General features: G+C 38.3%; 2 protein-coding genes and 1 long non-coding RNA gene across 4 annotated transcripts in view; 1 reads left to right on the top strand and 2 right to left on the bottom strand.

The window, feature by feature from the left end:
* LOC134207400 (zinc finger protein ubi-d4) overlaps positions 1–9,027 on the bottom strand; it is a 20,001-nt gene extending 10,974 nt beyond the window's left edge. Inside the window, exon 1 of the mRNA XM_062683124.1 lies at positions 7,297–9,027. Within this exon, the coding sequence (XP_062539108.1) occupies positions 7,322–8,275 (954 nt within the window). The 5' untranslated portion in view covers positions 8,276–9,027 and the 3' untranslated portion in view covers positions 7,297–7,321. The remainder of the gene's footprint in view (positions 1–7,296) is intronic.
* The window catches only part of LOC134207402 (uncharacterized), a 20,251-nt gene extending 9,445 nt beyond the window's left edge, over positions 1–10,806 (top strand). The window contains exons 2-3 of the long non-coding RNA XR_009978367.1: positions 10,224–10,510; positions 10,566–10,806. This is a non-coding gene — a long non-coding RNA (uncharacterized LOC134207402). The remainder of the gene's footprint in view (positions 1–10,223; positions 10,511–10,565) is intronic.
* LOC134207401 (uncharacterized) lies at positions 9,228–21,700 on the bottom strand. 2 transcript variants are annotated; one of them, XM_062683126.1, is made up of 4 exons: positions 21,274–21,700; positions 21,161–21,243; positions 9,651–9,781; positions 9,228–9,592 (listed from the first exon to the last, which is right to left on the bottom strand). In XM_062683126.1, the coding sequence occupies exons 1-4, from the start codon at positions 21,691–21,693 to the stop codon at positions 9,354–9,356; spliced, it is 873 nt and encodes a 290-aa protein (XP_062539110.1). In that variant the 5' UTR covers positions 21,694–21,700; the 3' UTR covers positions 9,228–9,353. The 2 variants fall into 2 exon arrangements, with proteins under 2 accessions (XP_062539110.1, XP_062539109.1); XM_062683125.1 differs by having other exon boundaries at positions 21,161–21,699.

Below are 21,700 nucleotides of genomic sequence, written 5' to 3'. Positions count from 1 at the left end.
TCTTATTCCGCCAATAAACATTGTTTTAATTCCCCTCCAGAAATATCCCCTGAATAAATATTTACCGTGGGGCATCGAAATCCGAACACTTAAGCACCTTAGTATTGAAAAAGTCATTAGAAAATAGGAATCGAATGATACAGGAATCGTTGATACAGGCGAATGAAGGCTTCTACTTTTGAAGTGTTTCACATTTACTCATTAAAAACTAAGAAACACATGATAAAATAATGAATTAAATCAACTACTCCTGACTCGAAATCCGTCCACCGTGGACGGATTTCGAATCAATAGATCAAAATCCGTACAGCTATTTCTTAAATAAATATTTAAATTGAAACAGCCTGATTGACTAAACACCACTGTAAATAATTCGATATGCACCTTGAGAAGCGATCCCTTCGATTTGTATTCCGATTATCTTATGCAATGATTTGCAAAAAGATATTAAAACACAGTTACTTTTGGTGCAATTATGCTCTACCCGAAAACAAAATGGCGGCACAAACTCCGCGTTTGGTGAGTGGAGATTTGTTTTTGATTTTTGTGGTTTTAATTTCAAAGCCTTCGTTCCAATTCTATGCCCTAAAAGCTTACTGTCAAGTATCTGAACAGGATAAGATTAATTACGCGGAGACGAGCCAGCCTCGGGCTGAAAGTCTCTTTAATAAAGACACAAAAAAAAAAGATTAATTATTTCTACATTAATTACCTTTCTTCTTCTTCTTATTGGCATTACATCCCACACTGGGACAGAGCCGCCTCGCAGCTTAGTGTTCATTAAGCACTTCCACAGTTATTAACTGCGAGGTTTCTTAGCCATGTTACCATTTTTGCATTCGTATATCATGAGGCTAACACGATGATACTTTTATGCCCAGGGAAGTCGAGACAATTTCCAATCCGAAAATTGCTTAGACCGGCACCGGGAATCGAACCCAGCCACCCTCAGCATGGTCTTGCTTTGTAGCCGCGCGTCTTACCGCACAGCCAAGGAGGGCCCAATTACCTTTAACCTTCTTTAATTTATTGATATCTCATGATGTGGACGGAATTCGGTGTTGTACGGATTTCGGTCCACGGTTTCGGCACGGTATACTATAATCTGTCATTTAAGCCCCAAACGTAATACAACGGAACGGCGACGGAAACGGCAAATTTGACAGAAAATATATGGGCCAACTGTCAAATTTTCCGTTTCCGTCGCCGTTCCGTTGTATTGCGTTTGGGGCTTTAGAGGTTATTCCAGCTGCAACCGTTTGCGTCGCTCAAGAGCTATCTGTGTCCAAAATATCAAATAGTAAATTGTGCATTTTGGAAAATTTATATTGCAATATTTCCAGTCGCAAAGAGAAAAGCGAGTGTAAATGTTTGCATTTCTCTTGCACTTTATGGCGCTAACCATCAACGACAAAAATATTTGGCTTTATACGGATCACAGAAAATCAGGGTTTAAATTTTAGTTCTTTATCCAGTAACGACCTATGTGATACAGTGAACCTTCGCTAATTGGGTTTCTCTTTGGGGCCTTTTGACGTAGAACTACGTCTGTCTTTTATATATTGGGATACACTTTACGATTGCAAAAAATCGAAAAACGTCACGAAAATATGACAGACTTTGATTGTTAATATCTCAGCCGTTTCTCGATTGATTTTCAATTTTCTTGGACCATTCGATCAAGGAAAAGTCAACGCCAAGGAAGAATCTATACCCGATGTACACTGAAGTCGTTTATTACGCGTTTTTTACACGAATCGCTTTTTATGCGATTATTTTTCACTCGAATTTCGGGATTTCCGTGGATCATTCAGGCGGGGTCTATATTTCTTGCCGCGCAAAATTATCTTTTGTTCAAAAAGTAAACAATATTGACGCTTGTCAAGAGGGTTCCGTGACGCAGTTGGCTTCACATTCGCCTTATAAGTGGATGGTCATGGGTTTGATTCCCAGCCTCCGAACTAACTTTCGTCAAGTCGCCGAAAGGTGCAGCGACTGACAACGACCCTCTTTACGACACACGGACAATGACAACCAGACCCCCACAGTAATGGAAAACACGGACTCGATAATGGACATAAATCGAACCACCTCGTGTGTCATGTGTTTTCATTGATCCCTGTATATTGAATATGTTTCGTAAACTGTAAACCTCTTTTATTAAGGTTAAGGTAATTGTTTTACCATAAATATGCATTGTTCGAAGAACTTAGTGTTAATGGGTAATGATTTAAACCAGCGGTTCTCAACCTGGGGTACATGTACCCCTGGGGGTACCTTCACTGGCCCTAGGGGGTACCTCGGACACAAATGCGTAATGGCGGAGGTATTACAATTCCAATCAAAACTCATTGGTATAGTTTTGATAATAGTGTATTTTTATTTCAAAAATTTATATTGTACATAATATACAATGCGATCAATAAATCCCAATTGAATTCTGCCTTCCACAACCAGCACAATGTATGTATAAAGGGCTGCGGAACAAAAGATCGAATGAGCAAAACGTCGAATGAACAAAATGATTTTTTTTCACTAATGCTCGGTTGCTTCGTTGCAAGAGGATTAGAAGCATCCTTCTACGCATCTCGGAAGCCTTCTTCCAAGCAGCTTGAAGGCCTTCTTACAAGAGGCTCGGAAGCCTCCTGGGCACTTCAGAAGGTTGCCTCAAGTGATTAGGTTCAAGAGGCTCGTAAGCCTTCTTTTAAGAAGCTCGGAAGCCTCGTTTTAAGAGGCATGGAAACCTCCTTTCAAGAGATGCGATAGCATGGAAACCTTCTTTCAAGAGGCTCGAAAGCCTTTTTCAAGAGGTTCAGAAGCCTCCTTTCAAGTGGCTGAAAAGCCTCTTTCCAAGAAGCTCCGAAGCCTATTTTCAAGACGATCGGAAGCCTCTTTTCAAGAGGCTCAAAAATCCTTTTTAAGAGGCCCAAAAGCCTCCTTTCAAGAGGCTCGGAAGCCTCCCTTTCAAGAAGCTCAAAAGACTTCTTTTCTAGAGGCTCAAAAGCATCCTTTTCTAGAGGCTCAAAAGCCTCCTTTCAATATCTTTTCAAGAGGTTCGGAAGCCTCTTTTGAAGAGGCTCAGAAGTCTACTTTCAAGTGGCTCAGAAGTCTTCTTTCAAGAGGCTCAAAAATCTCCTTCCAGGCTGAGAAGTCTCCTTCCAAGAGGCTCGGAAGGCTTTTTCTAAGAGACTTCTTTTCTAGAGGCTCAAAAGCATCCTTTCAAGAGGCTCAAAAGCCTCCTTCTAAGAGGCTCGGAAGCGTCCTTTCAAGAGGCTCGGATGGCTTCTTTCAAGAGGCTGGGAAGCCTTACAAGAGGCTCGGAAACCTCCTTTCAAGAGGCTCGGAAGCCTCCTTTCAAGAGGCTCAAAAATCCCTTTCAAGAGACTCAAAAGCCTCCCTCTAAGAGGCTCTAAAGTGTCCTTTCAAGAGGCTCGGAAGCCTTCTTTCAAGAGGCTCGGAAGGCTTACAAGAGGCTCAGAAGCCTCCTTTCAAGAGGCTCAAAATCCTCCTTTTCTAGAGGCTTAAAATCCTCCTTTCAAGAGGCTTGGAAGCCTCCTTTCAAGATCTTTTCAAGAGGCTCAGAAGCCTCCTTTTAAGAGGCTCAGAAGTCTCCTTTCAAGAGGCTCAAAAGCCTCCTTCCAAGAGGCTCAAAAGCCTCCTTCCAAGAGGCTCCTATCAAGAGGCTCGGAAGACTCCTTTCAACATCCTTTTAAGAGGCTGGGAAGCCTTCTTCCAAAAGGCTCGGAAGCCTTCTTTTAAGAGGCTCAGAAGCCTCTTTTTAAGATGTTTGGGAGCCTTTCAAGATCCTTTCAAGAGGCTCAAAAACCTTCTTCCAGGCTCAGAAGCCTCCTTTCAATAGGCTCAAAAGCCTCCTTCCAAGAGGCTCGGAAGGCTCCTTTCAAGAGGGTAGGAAGCCACATTTCAGCAGACTTAAAAGCATGCTTTCAAAAGGCTCAAAAGACTCCTTCTAAGAGTCTCGGAAGCATCCTTTCAAGGGGCTCGGAATCCTTCTTTCGAGAGGCTCAGAAGTCTACTTTCAAGTGGTTCGGAAGTCTACTTCAAAGGGATACAAAAGCTCAAAGGAGCTTCCCTTCAAAGGGCTCGGTACTATTCTTTCAAAATAATTGGAAGCCTAATTTCGAGAGGGGGTACCTCAATTAATGCAAAAGTTCCAAGGGGTACCTCTCAAGAAAAAGGTTGAGAACCGCTGATTTAAACTATGTCCATGTTAAATTAGTAACTGTACGAAGAACAGTAAATGATTATGCGGGTATTGATAGTTTTCTGAAGTTCTTGGAAAATAAAATATCATTATGGAAGAATTTCCCTGAAAAATTCTCGTACAAATCCCGTAGAATTTGCCGAAGCAGAACTGAAGAATTCCACTAGGGAATTCTGAGGAAAGTGTCGAAGAAATTCCGAACAATGTCCCGAGAAACCCTGCATAATTTTCCATAACAATTACCAAACACATTCCAAAAAATGAGAATTTCGAGAATATCCCGGGAAAAATTCAAAGAATTACACGAAGTTTTTCAAAATAAAGACCCACGCGTTTCCTTTAGAAATTACAAAAAAATCCAAGGAAATTCTAAAAAATCCTTCTCGAGAATAATTTGTACAATTACCCTAGAAAATACCAAAAAAAGTCAGACAGAAATACCGGAGAATATTCCAAGAAAATTATGAAAAGCTTCCTAAGAAAATTCCAAAGAATTGCATGAGGAAATTCTCCAGAATGTTCCGAAGATGTTGGAAAGATTTTCCCAGTGAAATTTCCAAAATTTTTCCGAGAAAATTTCGAGGCATTTCCCGAAAAAATAATAAATAATTTCCCGAGGAAATCCGAAGAATTTCCTGAGAAAATTCTGAAAAATTTCCTGTGGAAATTCCAAAGATTTTACAGATGAAATTCCGAATTGGAAAAATTGGCACGAAGGAATTTTGAAGAGCTTCCTGAGAAATTCCGTGGAAAAATTCAAAGAGTTAGTCGAGAAAATTCCGAAGCGTTTCTTATGGAAACATTTCCTAATGAAATTCTAAGGATTTTTCCGATGAAATAACAAAAAAAATCATAGAGGAGATTCCGAAGATTTAAAAGAATTTTCGGGGAAAATGTGGAAAAAAATTCTAAAGATAATCAGATAAATTTTCTAAGGAAATTCTTCTCTTATTTCCCGGAAAATTCTTCTGGTTCTCTCTGGACATTTTTCTGTATTTTCAAGAAATTCTTTGAAAGTTCTAATGTAGTTTTTTCTTAATTTTCATCGTTTTTTTCCTGAATTTTATTCGAGAAAAACCATCTGAAATTTTTCAAAAGATTCCTCCGAATTTTTCCATATTCTGAATTCTTTGCTATCCAGTTTTCCGCGAGCGGTAATGGCCGCCAGCTTGCCTGTGGGTTAGTCTCTAATTTGACGTTTCTGGAGGTCAACTGCACCCACCGTTCGAGCATTTTGAACAATGTGGTATATACGAAGGCTTGAATTAACTTAATCAGCACCTTCTTATATGCCACATTGGTCAGAATGCTCGAACGGTGGGTGCAGTTGACCTCCACAAACGTCAAATCAGAGACTAACCCGCAGGCAAGCTGGCGGCCATTACCGCTCGCGGAAAACTGGATAGGGAGTGGGAGGGGGTCGTACCAAGCGTTACGGTTCAAACGTTTTTTTTTAATCATTGTAATACTGACATTTTTTTGGAAAATCTCATATTGTTCCTACGAAATCCTTTGAAAGTTTCTTTTTGAACTTTTAAGGAATTCTTTCGAGAATTTTACCTCAAATTTCTATCCAGTTTTCCGCGAGCGGTAACGGCCGCCAGCTTGTCTGCGGGTTAGTCTTCGATTTGACGTTTGTGGAGGTCAACTGCACCCACCGTTCAAGCATTCTGACCAATGTGGCATATAAGAAGATTAGGTGAATTCAAGCTTTTTAAATAGGGTATCCAATCATGGTTTGAGCTAGTGAAAAGCGTATCATGGTTTGAACCATTTTAAAATCAGTAGAAATTACCATCGCTTATTTAGGTATACTGGAAGTGATAGAGTTCATTTAAACTTTTGTACATATTATGTAATACAATGGAGCGATTTAAAAACGTTCTGAATTTGCGCTAAATTCCCCCCATCATGATGGCATGATGCATCAGTGGCATAATTTCAAAAAGCTCGTGAAGGACGCATTGTATGACACAGGAGTGTGATCAATATATCAAAAGATCGCTATTTTTATCTCTAATCGATTGACATCATCATACAATTGAGAAACAGTTTTAAATAGTTAAAAGAGTAACATTTATACAAGGTAAAAACTGAGCATGGTTTGAACTAAATTCGTACCATGGTTTGAACTTGTAAATGCAGTCATGTTCTGCTGCTGTCCGCTAGGAGCGCTGCATGCGCCTAGCTGGAGCATTTTGTTTACATTTCCAATATGAAAAAATCGCAATTTTCATATCGATAATTTAGACGATTTTCACACGTTTCGAGTTACTAATCTAATGCGAGAAGATGAATAGTAAAACAAATTTGCTTTTCTATAGATTTCCTCAGCATTTCATGCATGTGATTAGTATTATATTTAGGAGCTGCTGCAGTAGTTCAAACCATGGTACGAATTTAGTTCAAACCATGAACAGTGTAGTTCAAACCATGGTACGAATCAAAGTTATGTAATTATTAAGTTTTTTCAATGAAACTAAGCATACATATGTGCACCCAGGATGTTTTTAGAAAGATAATGAACTAAGCTTCCATATGAACTAGAAATCGCAGTTATAACATGTCCCTTTAATGAAATAAATCAACTTTGTTTGACGGCTCATCTGAAAACCGCCATTTGGTTCAAACCATGATTGGATACCCTACCACATTTTTCAAAATGGTTGAACGGTGGGTGCAGTTGGCCTCCACAAACGTCAAATCAGAGACTAACCCGCAGGCAAGCTGGCGGCCATCACCGCTCGCGAAAACTGGATAACATTTTTTTTCTGTAATATAATAATATTACAGGATTTCTTTGAATACACACAGTACGAATAGTTCCATATTACGAAGTTTTTTCTGAAATGTTTTATTGGATAAATAACACTGTTCAATTTCCCCTACATCAAAATTCTCCCACAATTTTTTTCGCAGTTTCGTTACCGCTACTTTACCATACATTTATTTGATTAAAATAACGTTGACCTTCATCTATGAACGATACTATCTAAGCTCAAAGTAGAAGGGTGTATTTTCGAAACTATGACGAAGAACAGAAGCGAAAGCAGAGACATCTAGAATCTACTCACCATTTCGAAGTAACACCCCGTCGCCTTACAGGTACTTCCGGTAGTTCCTCAGGTCTGCACTTCCACCATAGCCAGCCCCATTTTCACCGTTCTCGTTCAAATCGACCGCAGCGGCCACCGATTCGAACGAGGGCGGTTCCACCAGGCTGTCGTTCAGACTGCTCTCCAGCTCCTTCTCGATCGACGATGCCGTCTCCTTGGCGTTGCGTTTCCTACCCCGCTTGCCGGTGCTACCACCCGGTGGTCGACCTTTCCGCGACGAACCACCCGGCGATGCAGCCGAATCGTAATCCCCAGCAGCGGCCGCTGCCGCTTGACTAGCCTTCGATCTCCTTCCACCGGCGTTGGAGCGCCTACTTTTCTTGGTTTTCCTCTTGTAGCCGTTCACGTTGTAGTCGTAATCCGAGTCACCACCTTCCGGATCGTCCAGATCATCGTCGTTCAGGGCCATCTCGTCGTAATACCAATCTTTGGGCAGGGGTTCTTCCTTGGGCGTGGGTTGGTTCTGGTGACTGTCCTTGCTGTCGGCGTCCAGTGTCGCCCCCAGCGAGGATTCTTCCAGCAGTGATGCATTAAACTCTGACTCGGCAGTCGCTGCCAGCTCCGTGGAATCGCCAATTGGTATACTAGAGGTTCCACTTGTTCTAAAATTGCTAAACGGTCGCAGGTTCTGGATTTTGGTCAGATACTGTCGCTTGGACTTTCGCCACCGTGATGATGGGTATGTGTAAAGTTGACCTTCCCGGTGCCCGGGCATCCGTCGATAGTGCTTCGCGTACAGAGTAGTATGATTCTGCGCTACTCCAGTTTGCGAATCGAAGAACGGCAATCGCATCCTTCGTTCCAGACATAATCGAGTATTGAATGATGCACTGACTTCTAAAGTCTCCCGATAGGTAGAATCTCGCATATAATTTTCAATTTTTTGCAGGTTTGGCATCGACACTATATGGATGTCCACTCCACCTGATGAGGCCATCCTGATCGATTCACTAATGTCACTTGCTTTCTCCCTCTTAGTTCTGACTGCTTTCACACTGCACTGCAGCTTCTTCTAATCAGTCAATCAATCGCAAACAATTGCGGTGGAATTTCGATTTTGCCTACGTTTTGCTTTGAAGTGATTATCTCAATGACGGCAATGGCCACTGTGATAGGTTTCTATTTTTCAACTTTTTTCCTCTGAGCTGGCCTGCTTTGATTCGCTTTGCTCTCGCTCTCTCGCGTTAGATTCATTCGCGGTCCAGCACTAATAACATCATCACTAGCAGCAGTCAGTCAGTGTTGCACTGAACGCGGCGAAGAAGGATGAAGATGCAACGAGAAAGAGAGTGCGGAGTAGACAGGCCAGGCACACTGCCAGCGTTGTATTCAATAGGCAGCAACAGCGAGCTGCGGCGGCGATAGCAGTCCGAGTACCGTTCAAAACATAGAGGTATATTTTTTCTCCCTTCTGCGGATTTCGCTGGTGTTCGTGTGCGGAAAAAAAGCAGCACAGAAATTACCGAACCGTCGCCACCTTGGACGATGGGTAACAGCAGTCCTTTCGAGTCGGTATAGCTCTCAACTGCACACGAACTGAAATTTCACACTCCATCGATGTATCATTTTAGCTGGTTTGAGGTACTTCCGGCGAAAGATAAATATTTTTACTGATTTCACTATGAGCTCGGGTCTTTTCAGCGCACTGCAACCAAAATTCACTGTTACACATTCAAAACGAGTCACTCTCTCAAGTCGCAAAACTGTTTATGGGATCTTTTCCTTCTGCCTATTTTTATATGTATTTGACAGATTCGACGATATTGCTACCCGTTAGAACGAATGCGATGGATGTAGTGCAGATTCTCGATGGAAAGAAAGCGAAGAAAGCATAGGTAGGAAAGTGGAGTAAAGTTGCCTGGATTTCGCAGAACGGAACAGTGGCGGTATCTAACGGGAACACATGAAATTAAAAAGCGTTGCTTGAGTAGCAACGCGTCGCTTTATTGTAATGACATTTAAAATGGCAGTTGAAAATTTCGGATCCCAAATAAACAAAGTGTTTTAATTTTATTTTACTTTTTCATTGAAACACAAAACGTGCAGATAGCCGCCCTTCCTTCTGAGCTGAAGCCAGATCTCACAGATTCGTAGCTTTCGATTCCATTTTCCAGATTACATAGCAAGGGTGCAGCCGATCCCCGGCTACACTGGCTGCTGTCGCTTGTACTTTCGCATTCGTCAAGATTGTCACCACTTCCGGTACCGCCGAGCCGGGACGGTTGAGCCATCAAACAAGGATGTCGAGTATTGCCTGAAATTTATCTCATGTTATTTTATAAGCTCAGTGGTAAAATATGGATGAGACAAACCAGTGATAAGCACTGCTATTAGATGGGAGATGTAGCTTTTGGCCAAGCGCAGGGTTTCTATTTTAGAAAGTTTCCTATTTTTCGGTTCGGTAGGAATTAACAGACGCAGATTGGTGAAAGCCGAGTTAACACTGAAATGAAACAAGAAGATAAGAATAGAAAATTATAACTTGTGCTATTTATGTAAGATTTATTGAAATTAGCCCAACTCTTCTGCTTTTTCAATGGCTTTGCATTCCAAAAGGAACTTGGCCTGCCTTTGAACCTAGATTCTATTGGCATTTCCTTGCCACTCGCATGAATGTGTATCTTGTGTGGCAGCAAAATGGATACACTATGCCCAAGCAGCCCAGAATGTTTCCTACTCGAAAGCATCCTAGGCCGAATATTACACACCATCTCTGGATTGACAACTACCTAATTGTAGACCCCAAAGCAAACTTAATTTTTTCCAAGATACAAGTAAAAGCAACGTTCCATTATAGTTAGTTAGTTGTCATTGTATTACCTGAAAAAGTCATCGAACGTTCAAATTTTCCTGTTGACTACATCTCATTTAATTTATTTTCACAGACTAGATGGGTTACTTCTGATGACCCGATGGACGATTCTGGTACAGTATTGACGGGTATTGCAGCTGAGAAGATTTAGCTAGAAGAGACCCCAACAGGTTCACCTAGAAACATTAGAGAACTAAGTAAAAACAACGGAATGCAAATAGCAAACCTTAGCGGTGAACGGGATGAAGCACATCAATTTTTCAGAGAGCCCAGAATATTACGAAATTATTAAATCTACACGAGGAGAGAACGTCCGAAGAAACTATTGAACGACTTAACGCTAATAACTTGAACAAGAAGGTACATGTTGAAATATATATTAAACAAAAAATATACGTTTTAATTCTTTGTGTAGGGAGATGACGTTCATTATTGGACCTGTGCGAAAAAGCGTAGCGTAAATATTTTAGATCGATGTGGAGCGACGCTTATTTCGCGACTCACAACAGAACAGAGGTATAATACAGACACCTGTAAAGAATATCGTCACCGAACTTGCTGGAAAATTTTTGCCTACGCTATAGATAGCTGTTAGAAAAATGAGCGATAGAAACCGTGAACCTCCGTCGTTAATCATTAGCGTTTGTGCCAAGAATACGCCGTTAGAGGTTTGTTTTTCATTAATAAGGTGAAGTACAGTATAAACTAATTATTTCAAATCAAAAGGTTCAGGCAACGATTTCGAAACCAGCACAGAAGAAAATATGTCGAAGAAACCGCGAACAAATTAAAACATATCCCGAAGCTCCTGAATCGAGGGAAAATTATCAAGAATTTGACGAATGTTACATAAAAAAACTTTCAATGGGATCCAGTCTAGTTGGATGAAAAGTCACCGAAGCAGGAGTAATATTGATAATCTCTACTGCAGGTAATAAAATGTCTGCAGTTATTTGTAAAAAAATGTTGAAAAATTACAGACTATGTAAATCGTTTAGCTTCATCCAAGCTTGTGATGTTGGATTGGACTTTTGCCACAGCTACGCAAGGTTTCCGTCAAATGTTCTCCGTTTTGGCATCCATCGGTAAAAAAGTCAGCGGAACTTTCCCCTATGGTATATTTTTTGCTGCAGTCTAAGTCGGAAGAAACATAAACCGACGCTTTCCAGATTTCTGTCAATTACGCAGCTCAGACCAGTGTCGAAATTGATCTGGAATTGGTCATCACTTACTATGAGAAAGCTGCAATAAATGCGGTTCAGACCGCTTCGTGCTTTCGTGCTGTGCGGTTCTTTCTCTCTTTGCGGAAGGAAGTTTTTAATACTACCCGAAGCCTTTTTTAATTTCAACAGTGCTTCTCAGCGCTATTTGTACCCACTGATCCCGTTACGATCTTTGCAAGGACCCGTGCCTTCGTTTCACGTTGGACCCGTTTGCGGAAGTAAAATTCCGACAAGCGGTGGTAATCCTGCAGGGACACCGTTCTGGGAAAAAACCTCTTAGAAGGTCACGTCTCCATGCTCAGCAATGAGTATTAACAAAAACAAGAGGAAGGGGAGTCTCTGAATTCTCCACTTCCTTCAAAGAAACAAGGTTTCAAGACCGTCCTGCCCAAGCGCGGAAAAAATAGAAGGAAGCTGGAGACTTCAGATATTCCTTCTAAATCTAATGTTGACATTGTTTCTTCTCCTATCGAACTGAGCAATCAGTTCGATTTGATTAATGATGAAATTGAGCAAATCGAATCTACCTTTAGCCCAGGTGATTCGATTCATGCGAAGAAACAAAGGATTCCGCCAATTGTGGTATCTGTTGCCGAGTTTTCTGGCTTTCGGAATGAAATCTTGAGTAACCTTCAGGGGATCAAGGTTTCATTTCAGATTACTAGGAAGGGTGACTGCCGCGTTTTGCCGGGATCCTTTGACGATCGCAAACGTCTTCTTCAGTATTTAACTGAGAAGCGCCATAAATTCTTCACATACAACGACAAAACTGAGCGATTGTTCAAAGTCGTCTTGAAAGGTCTCCCCAGTGATGATAAATCACTGGATGAGATTAAAATTGAAATTTCGCTATTACTTGGATTTGCACCAGTCCAAGTAATTAAGATGAAAATAAATCTCACTCTGGTACTTCCCAGAGGGCATTTCTCAAGAATTTTATTTAGTTCATTTTAACAAAAGTGAACTAAATAATATGAAAAAGTTGGAAAAGGCCTGTATTATGTCTCATGTCCGTGGGAACATTTCCCGCAGGCCTGGGGAAATTTCCAAAACCACACCCAGTGCCGTAAGTGCCAAAAGTGGGGTCATGGAACCAAACATTGTCACATGAATGCTAAATGCATGATTTGTGATGGAACCTCTCACGCCAAGGACGCATGTCCCGTGAGAGAAGATTCCAATAAATTTAAATGCGCAAATTGTGGGGCGATCATAAATCTAATTTCTGGGAATGCCCTTCACGCAAAAAAGTTTTGAATTCCCGTGCAAAATTGATGACGGGAAATTCCAATCGGATCCCAGATTCGACGGGTAGAAATTTTTCAAACGCTCAAATTTCGAAACCGGTTACCGGTCGAGCAATTCATACCCACCACAATTCACGAACAAATTTTGTAGCTCCTCAACGGGTAAGTAGCAAGCACTTCAGTAAATTCCAATTTTCCCATCGCTGCTGGTAGACAAAATTTCTCTTCTCAAAATATGGTTTATACCCATTAGCATTAGCATTAGCATTGTTACGGTGTAATTCGTAGATTGGACACTAGTGATACTCATGTTTTACTTTTGAGATCCTTATCTAGAATGCTATCAGAAATCAAGAAAAGAAGTGGTCCTTGATTCCAGTCTTAAACAAAAATAACAAAAGCATGAGGATTACTACTCCTGGCCACGCCCATCTTCACCGTAACTAGGGAGAGGAAGGAAGTGTTGATGTAGTACTTACTTAACGAGAGGCCACCGACTTAGCGACACCCTCATAAGTACCACGGACTTGGATAATGAGGAAGGTAATCGTTGGGTCAGGATTTGCCTGTAGCTGGCAATGCAACCGTGGTAGATCTTACCCCGTAACACACCACGCAAAGGTGTCTACCCAGCATTACGGGTCATCAAAATATGGTTTATACCCATGTCCCAAAAGAAAATAACGGTCATATTGCCGATTCAGGTAGCATATCTGCTTCCGACATTGATTTTCTAACTGAACAATTGCATCACATGATTGATGCAATGTTCAAAGCAAATACCATACCTGAAGCTGTTCAGGTTGGTATAAAGTACACACAAAAAATTGTTATCGGACTCCGTTTCAATGGATCCAAATAATTGTGTGAAAGTTCTAAATTGGAATGCCCGCTCTCTAAAGGGTAAGGAAGATGAATTATTCAACTTCCTAACCGTTCATAATGTGCATATAGCCATTATAACAGAAACTTATTTAAAGCCCGAACTCTCCATTAAAAGAGATCCAAATTATTTTATCTACAGAAATGATCGTCTTGACAGCGCCTGTGGTGGGGTCGCCATTGTCATCAATAGACGTATCAAACACAAATTATTTTCTTCGTTCGAAACCAAAGTTTTTGAAACCTTGGGAGAATTGGTTGAAAGCTGATCTTTAAATTCTGACTCGCAACAAATCAAAATTCTTCGTAATTGGTGACTTCAATGCCAAGCACCGTTCATGGAATAATGCTCAAAGCAATTCCAATGGTAAAATTTTATTTGAAGATTGTTCTGCGGGATATTATACTATTCAATATCCCAATGGACCAACTTGTTTTTCTTCCAGTCGAAATCCTTCTACAATTGATTTAGTTTTAACGGATTCAAGTCAGCTGTGTGGCCAATTGGTAACTCATGCTGACTTTGACTCTGATCACCTTCCTGTGACGTTTGAAATCTCACAAGAAGCCATTTATAATCCAATCAGCTCTACTTTTAATTATCATAGAGCTGATTGGGATTCTCTCAAACCCTATATCGATAGGAATTTTGATGTTGATATTCCTCTCGATACCAAAAGTGATATTGATAATGCGCTCGTATCTTTGACAAATTTAATTGTCGAAGCCAGAGGCATTGCAATTCCTAAATGTGAAATTAAATTCAACTCCATTATTATTGACGACGATCTTCAGCTACTGATCCGTCTTAAAAATGTGAGAAGAAGGCAATACCAAAGAACTAGCGAAATGAAATTAAAAAACGTTTCGCTATTCTGAGAAATACCAACTTTGAGAATAATGTCTCGAAGTTGGATCCCAGTTCGAAACCCTTTTGGAAATTAACAAAAATTCTTAAAAAACCTCAAAAGCCAATTCCAGCGCTTAAAGAGGGAAATAAAATTTTATTAACAAATGGCGAAAAGGCTCAAAAACTTGCTCAGCAGTTCGAGAGTGCCCATAATTTTAGTCTAGGTCTCACTAGTCCAATTGAGGATCAGGTTACACGGAGCTTCGAAGACATTCTCAATCAAGAGAATGTTTTTGACCCTTCGTTAGGAACTAATTTGGATGAAGTGAGATCTATTACTAGAAAATTTAAAAATATGAAAGCCCCGGGTGATGATGGTATTTTCTACATACTTGTCAAAAGCTTCCTGAGAGCTCTTTATTATTTTTTTATAGTTAATTTATTTGACAAATGTTTTCAATTGGCATACTTCCCAGATAAATGGAAAAACGCCAAAGTTGTTCCAATTTTGAAGCCGGACAAAAATCCAGCTGAGGCTTCTAGTTATCGCCCAATCAGTTTGCTTTCTTCAATAAGCAAACTGTTTGAAAATATTATTTTAAATAGAATGATGGTTCATATTAATGACAATTCTATTTTTGCTGATGAGCAATTTGGTTTTCGCCATGGGCATTCAACCACCCATCAGTTATTAAGAGTAACGAATTTAATTCGGCTCAATAAATCTGAAGGATATTCGACTGGAGTTGCTCTTCTTGATATAGAGAAAGCATTTGACAGTGTTTGGCATGAAGGTTTGATTGTAAAATTGATGAATTTTAATTTTCCTCTGTATATCATTAAACTGATCCAAAATTATTTATCAGATCGCTCACTGCAGGTAAACTATCAGAATTCTAAATCTGATAGATTACCTGTAAGGGCTGGTGTGCCCCAAGGCAGCATACTGGGGCCCATATTGTATAACATTTTTACTTCTGACTTACCTGATTTACCACCAGGGTGTCAAAAATCTTTGTTTGCAGATGACACAGGTCTCTCAGCCAAAGGGCGAAGCCTTCGTGTCATTTGTAGTAGGGGAACGGTTCGCCACTTCATCTCATAGCTCCTATTTCCATCCCATCAAAAACAAAGCAATGGAAAGGAATTGTGTTTGTTTATTATTTTTGTGATTTTTTTCAGCAGTGAGCACGCATGTTGACAAAAAGAAGCGACGAATTTGGTGCCGTATTTCTTTGTTTAGCGATGAGATGGATATATGTACAGTGAGATGGAGATCGGAACAGTTCCCCTAGATTGCAAAAAAGTTTGGATATTTTCTCCACTTACTTGCAAAAATGGAAAATTTCCCCGAATGCTTCCAAAACTCAGCTTATAATTTTCCCACATAAGCCGAGAGCTTCTTATTTGAAACCTTCTAGCAGACATATTGTCACTATGAATGGGGTTCCAATTAATTGGTCTAGCGAAGCTAAATATTTAGGACTTCTGCTAGATCAAAAATTAACTTTCAAAAATCACATTGAAGGCCTTCAAGCCAAATGTAACAAATATATTAAGTGTCTATATCCACTTATAAACAGAAAATCAAAACTTTGTCTTAAGAACAAACTTTTGATTTACAAACAAATTTTTAGACATGCCATGTTGTATGCTGTGCCAATATGGACTAGTTGCTGCAATACCAGAAAGAAGGCACTCCAGAGGATTCAAAATAAAATTTTGAAAATGATTCTGAAGTTGCCTCCGTGGTATAGTACCAATGAACTTCATAGAATTTCTAATATTGAGACATTGCAACAAATCAATCTTCTATTGCAGCGGTTCTCAACCTGGGGTACATGTACCCCTGGGGGTACCTTCGCTGGCCCCAGGGGGTACCTCGGACTACAACGCCGAACGGAACGGACCGAACGCTCAGCACAACAAATATTAATATAAACTGTCAAAAAGTACAGTTTGTTCGGTTAAACATTGACGACGTCTTCAGTATTTCCGAAGTTATTTCTTTCGAAGTCAATAAAATAACAGGACGCCGGTAAAAGTTAACCAATATTTTCGGTAAAACTTTATTTGTATTACCAATCGATCGGTAAAAATATGTTTTTTTTCGGGTCCAACATTTAAAATAGAAAATAATACTTGAAATAATATTATAAATAGGAAATGAGTATTATGTGTTATAACAAATAGATTTTTAAATGCAAGCGTATGGTGGAAATAACGCGATTATAAAATCACTTTTTCCCCTTTTGAAGGAAGGATGAAGAGGAGCGAAAAAAAGAAGAAATTGCGATCTTATAATTATGTGTTTTGTTTAAGATCTATTGTTTAACACAAAATATCGGAAAGCATTATTTTATTATGCTGAATATTCATATGAATATGTTTTAGGAGTGATAAAATCAAGGAAACAATGAGAAAAGATCCAGTGAAAAATCAAGTGAGTGTGTATGTGTTCGATCTGAACGTTCGAACGTTAGTATGCGTTCGATGAACAAACGAATATCGATTTAGGAAAAAGGCAGTTTTCAGCGTTTTTCCAGCAATTCCTCAGTAATTGCTAGTTTTGATAAGTGAAAAATTAATATGGAAATGCCATGAATATATTATAATAGAGGGTAAGTCCGTAAATAGCCCCAAAATATTGAATTTAGTTCAAAACTTTATTAGTATTAGTGCGGATTTGAATAAAATCATTGTCATTATCGGATTGATTACGGTTTATAGAGCCTTAAGTTGAAAACATTGTAATTCCTACATGTTTCAATTCAACCAGAGGAAAAAAATTCTAACTGCCAGAGGCAATTGAAATGTATTAATAATAACTAAAAATATGACATAGCAAATAAGGATGATAGTGTTAAGAAAACACGGAACACCTAGTCTAAGAGATGAATGCATGTATTAGATAATTAGCAAATAAAATTAGTTTAAAAAAAAAAAATGAAAAAAAGGGAGAACCCGTCAGTTCTAAAAATGTTACCAACAAAAAAAATTACAATATTGACTACATGTCATATTGATGTTTTGTTAAAAACAACTAGTAGCCATTTGTTTATTTTTAGTGTTGAAATATTAGCAAAATAATGATGAAAAACGATTTTATGACAGAGTTAAGCCATTTCTTTCCTGCAAGTGCGTTAAAGTCCATTCTCCTCTGCCATTTACCCCACCAATCAATTCCATTATTGAACCTATGCCATGATTGAATCGAATGGATCGGTGTAAACTGATAGAGGGTAGCGAAATCATGCGACAAATAACTGATGGCAGTTAAATAAAATTTCCATTTAAAATTAGAAATTTTCCATAAACAATTAGGAAATTGCCAATAAAAAAATCAGGGTATGAGCAATAAATAATTATAAAATTTCCACAAATAAAACAAAATTTCCATAAACTATTAAGAACTTTCCTCAAAACAAAAATAAATAAGCACTTTTAAAAGCAAAAATAGCAATTATAAAAGAAGAATTTTCCATAAAGAAATGAAAATGTTCCACGAAAAAAATACAAAATTTCCATAAATAAATTAATATTAGGAATAAACAATAACAAAATTTTCCACAAAATAAATATTTTTTACCATAAAAAAATAAAAATGTTCCACAAGATAATCAATAAAGAACAATAAAAAAAAATTCCATAAAAAATACAAGAAAGTAATAAAGCTGATGAAATTTTACATGAACTTTAAACGCTTTTAAAGAAAGGGTCATTTATGGAAAAAAGCACAGTTTGATTGCCATTTTTATATTTCTTTATGGAAATTTTCTTATTTTTTTTATTGCTCTTTATTGATCATTTTGTGGAAAAGTTTTATTTTTTTTTGGAAAAAATATATTTATTTTGTGGAAAATTTTGTTATTTTTTATTGCTAATATTGTTTTGATAAGAAAATTATTTTGAGCTTTTTAGTGGAATGTTTTCACCTGTCATAAGACGAGTTTGAACAATCCCATTGAATTCCACCACTTAATTTAAGTGGTGGAATTCAATGGGATTGTTCAAACTCGTCTTATGACAGGTGCTAATATTGATTTATTTATGGAAATTTTGTATTTTTTTTTCGTGGAACATTTAATTTTTTTTATGGAAAATTCTTCTTTTATAATTGCAATTTTTGCTTTTAAAAGTGCTTATTTATTTTTGTTTTGTGGAAAATTTTTAATTGTTTTTGGAAATTTTGTTTTATTTGTGGAAATTTTATATTTATTTATTGCTCATACCCTGATTTCTTTATTGGCAATTTTCTATTTTCTTATGGGAATTTTCTAATTGTTTAGGGGGAGTATTTATTTTAGTCAATAACTGATTGTGGTGAAATAGAGAATAGAGCACAAATCGATAGCTTACTATTAAACATTTTTAGATGCCAGTGTTGATTTTGAATCTTAGATAAATCTGCCATCGATTGATAACAAAATCAAGAAAATCCGTTGAGAAATCTCGCTTAACTTTTCAAAAGGACCTAAGTAACATTTTTTTCATGAATTAATTTGAATAGCGCAATCAACAGAAAAACATGTAAGCTTTTGATTGCCGTACTCAAATTAATTCATGAAAAAATGTTACTTAGGTCCTTTTGAAAAGTCGATTTAGCCTCCAAAACCTATAATTATGTCGTGGCTGTCTCATTTTTATAAATTCTGAAATACAACCCGATATTCGTATCGAAAACAAAGGCGTTGTCCTATGTAAAAAAAAACAAATATTCCAAAGATTTTCTGGTCACCCAAAATAATTTTCACTTAAGAGTTATATGAAAACATATGCGGATATTTTCGTTTGTAGAAATTAAATGATTTGTTAGTGATGGTACTTAGAGTAGAGTGGGGCAAGAGTGCGCGTGGGGTAAGAGTACGTTTTCGATTTTTTGAAGTAATAAAAAAGATAAACTAGCAGCACTGCATCAGTTTGACAGGTATTCTGGCCAACTATTATCATGTGTAATTGTAAACGATTTGAATAAACAACTAGGGAGATATAGAGTTAGATAACTTTTTGGTCATTTTGCTAAAAATAATTGGATTTCCGCAACTAGTATTTCATTACCATATATACGTTCAATCACGTGAACATTATACCATTTTGATAACCTATTGTATAGAGTACTTTATGGTACAGAACACCAATCCGGTTGGTTTTCCAAGAAGTCAAAACCATTACTTGAATAATTTTTGGGACTGTGGGGTAAAAGTACGCAGGAACCGGTGGGGCAAGAGTACGCATATGAATCTTCAAGTTATGATGTCAAACCCGTATCTCCGGCCGAAATAAGACTTCTTCCAGAGCGTTAAGAACCACAACTAAGAAAAAAGGGACAGAATTCGAAATTATCACAAGTTTTTAGGATAAGTTGAAGAAATTCGGTGTTAGAAAGGACTTTGCGAACAAAGCACTGAAGCGAAATAATGAAATTGTGTTAGGACTTGTTGTACACCTAAACATAGTACGAAAACACAATTTCATCTAAATGATAATTTCATTTAATCAAAAGAAACATTCATAAATTACGCAACGTTTAGCTGGGAGGGTTGTGAGATGTGTGACGATCCATATAATTTTAGAGGATTCATACAAATAGTGTAAGATAGGGGGAGGGTGATGAAATAGCCAAATTTTACGTTACGTGATTGGTGGACTTTCTTTAAGGAAAATGCCTTTGTATACGCCACGGGAAACTTGATATATATTTTTACCTCTGTATTTTTTGTATATATAAAAAACAAAGGTTTTTCGTATGAAAGTGCACATTTTTAGGACCCCCTCCTCCTTTAAGGGTTACGTAATCTTTAAACATTCCCTAATATGTGCTCATTAAACATAAATTAAATGTTATTAACTCTAATTTGTGTTAATATATACTTAAAGCACATGATTGGATAAATGCGTACTCTTACCCCACCCGATGCGCACTTTTACCCCACCGGTGGGGTAAGAGTGCGTTTTTCACTTGTCTTGCAATAAGGGTTCTACTAAAACGAATCTCAATAATTTCAATATTTTTTCCACTGGGTAACATAAAGGAAGAGTATATGAATCATCGACACAGATTTGATATGCAGAAGCTTGCTTCATAAGGGCCATATGATCGATTAAAAACTAAGTGCGTACTCTTGCCCCACTCTACTCTACCGCTCTCAATTCACTAAAAAAATGTAATTAATTTAAAGTGAATTGCAATTCCAACAAATACTTAGATTTTAAGTGAATTGGCAACTATATTTTGCGCGATATTGTGTTAGTGATAATAATGCCCGTCCACTAGAAGCGGGCGGGACCAAAACAGAGTAATGAAATATGAATGGTTTTGTAAATTGCTCTCATGAGGTTTCTGCACAATTCTTCATTAGCGATTGGTGCAAAACTTACACTTCTGTATAAGTACCCCACTCATGTATTTTCCATACGTTCGTGACAAGTAGTATTCCCTAGAAAAGTACATAGATATTGGTTTCTAAGTTTTTATTTAAATTTCACTCCATATCCTTTTGGAATGTATATGAAATGTGAGAAAGTTTTATTAGCTACAAGTAAGATCGTAAAAAAAGTCGATTTTTAAAGCCTACCTGATTTTTATAGTGCCAATTATTTTGAGTGTTGTTAATTACGAAATTCCCATGAAAATTTCGTTTAATTTACCGTAGATATAACGAACTATTTCCCGTAGAAATTCGGAAGTATGTCCTGTAGGACTACGTCTGTGTTTTCTATTACGGGTACACTTTTTTGTTGAGCCAAGTGAACGGAATGACGAAATGGTCTATTAAATTGATATTCACTAAAAAACAATCATATTCACCTGTGTGTTCGAAACCGCTCTCTCGCATTAGCCTGCGACCTCTGATGATATCCTCCATCTGGTGACACTCCTCCGTGCGAATCGTTGCCAAATCCTGATCCATCCGCTAAACCACAATCCATTCCAGTCGCCAGTCCCGCCACGTCTCCAAACAGCTCGTCGTACACACTTTGCATCACTTTTTCCACTCGAGCTGCATTGCCGAAGGATCTATTCTTTGTCGTTTTCCGACTCCTGATGGTACTCATTGTGTCACCGCACTTTCCAAACTTGAAAGTACATCCTTCCAGTGGTAAACCGCAATCACAACTACCGCGGTTGATCGTGCGATCGGGCAACAAGACCGGGGGCGCGTTTGATTGCGACGTTTTGTCTAGTAAGCGAACACTTGTTAAACGCATTAAGCCGTTAATGAGTAATGAGTGGGAAAAGATGCCGCTCGGCGATGTGAGGAAAGGAAGTTCCCTCAAAATATTTAGATCATCACACCATAGCCGATGATGATCGCCAACTACTGTCTGGTGAGGAGGCATTATAACT

Source organism: Armigeres subalbatus, chromosome 1 (genome assembly GCF_024139115.2).
Source record: "Armigeres subalbatus isolate Guangzhou_Male chromosome 1, GZ_Asu_2, whole genome shotgun sequence".
In the NCBI taxonomy this organism is placed as follows: Eukaryota; Metazoa; Arthropoda; class Insecta; order Diptera; family Culicidae; genus Armigeres; species Armigeres subalbatus.
Note: the sequence above shows the minus strand (reverse complement) of the source record. Positions and strands in the feature narration are given on the sequence as shown.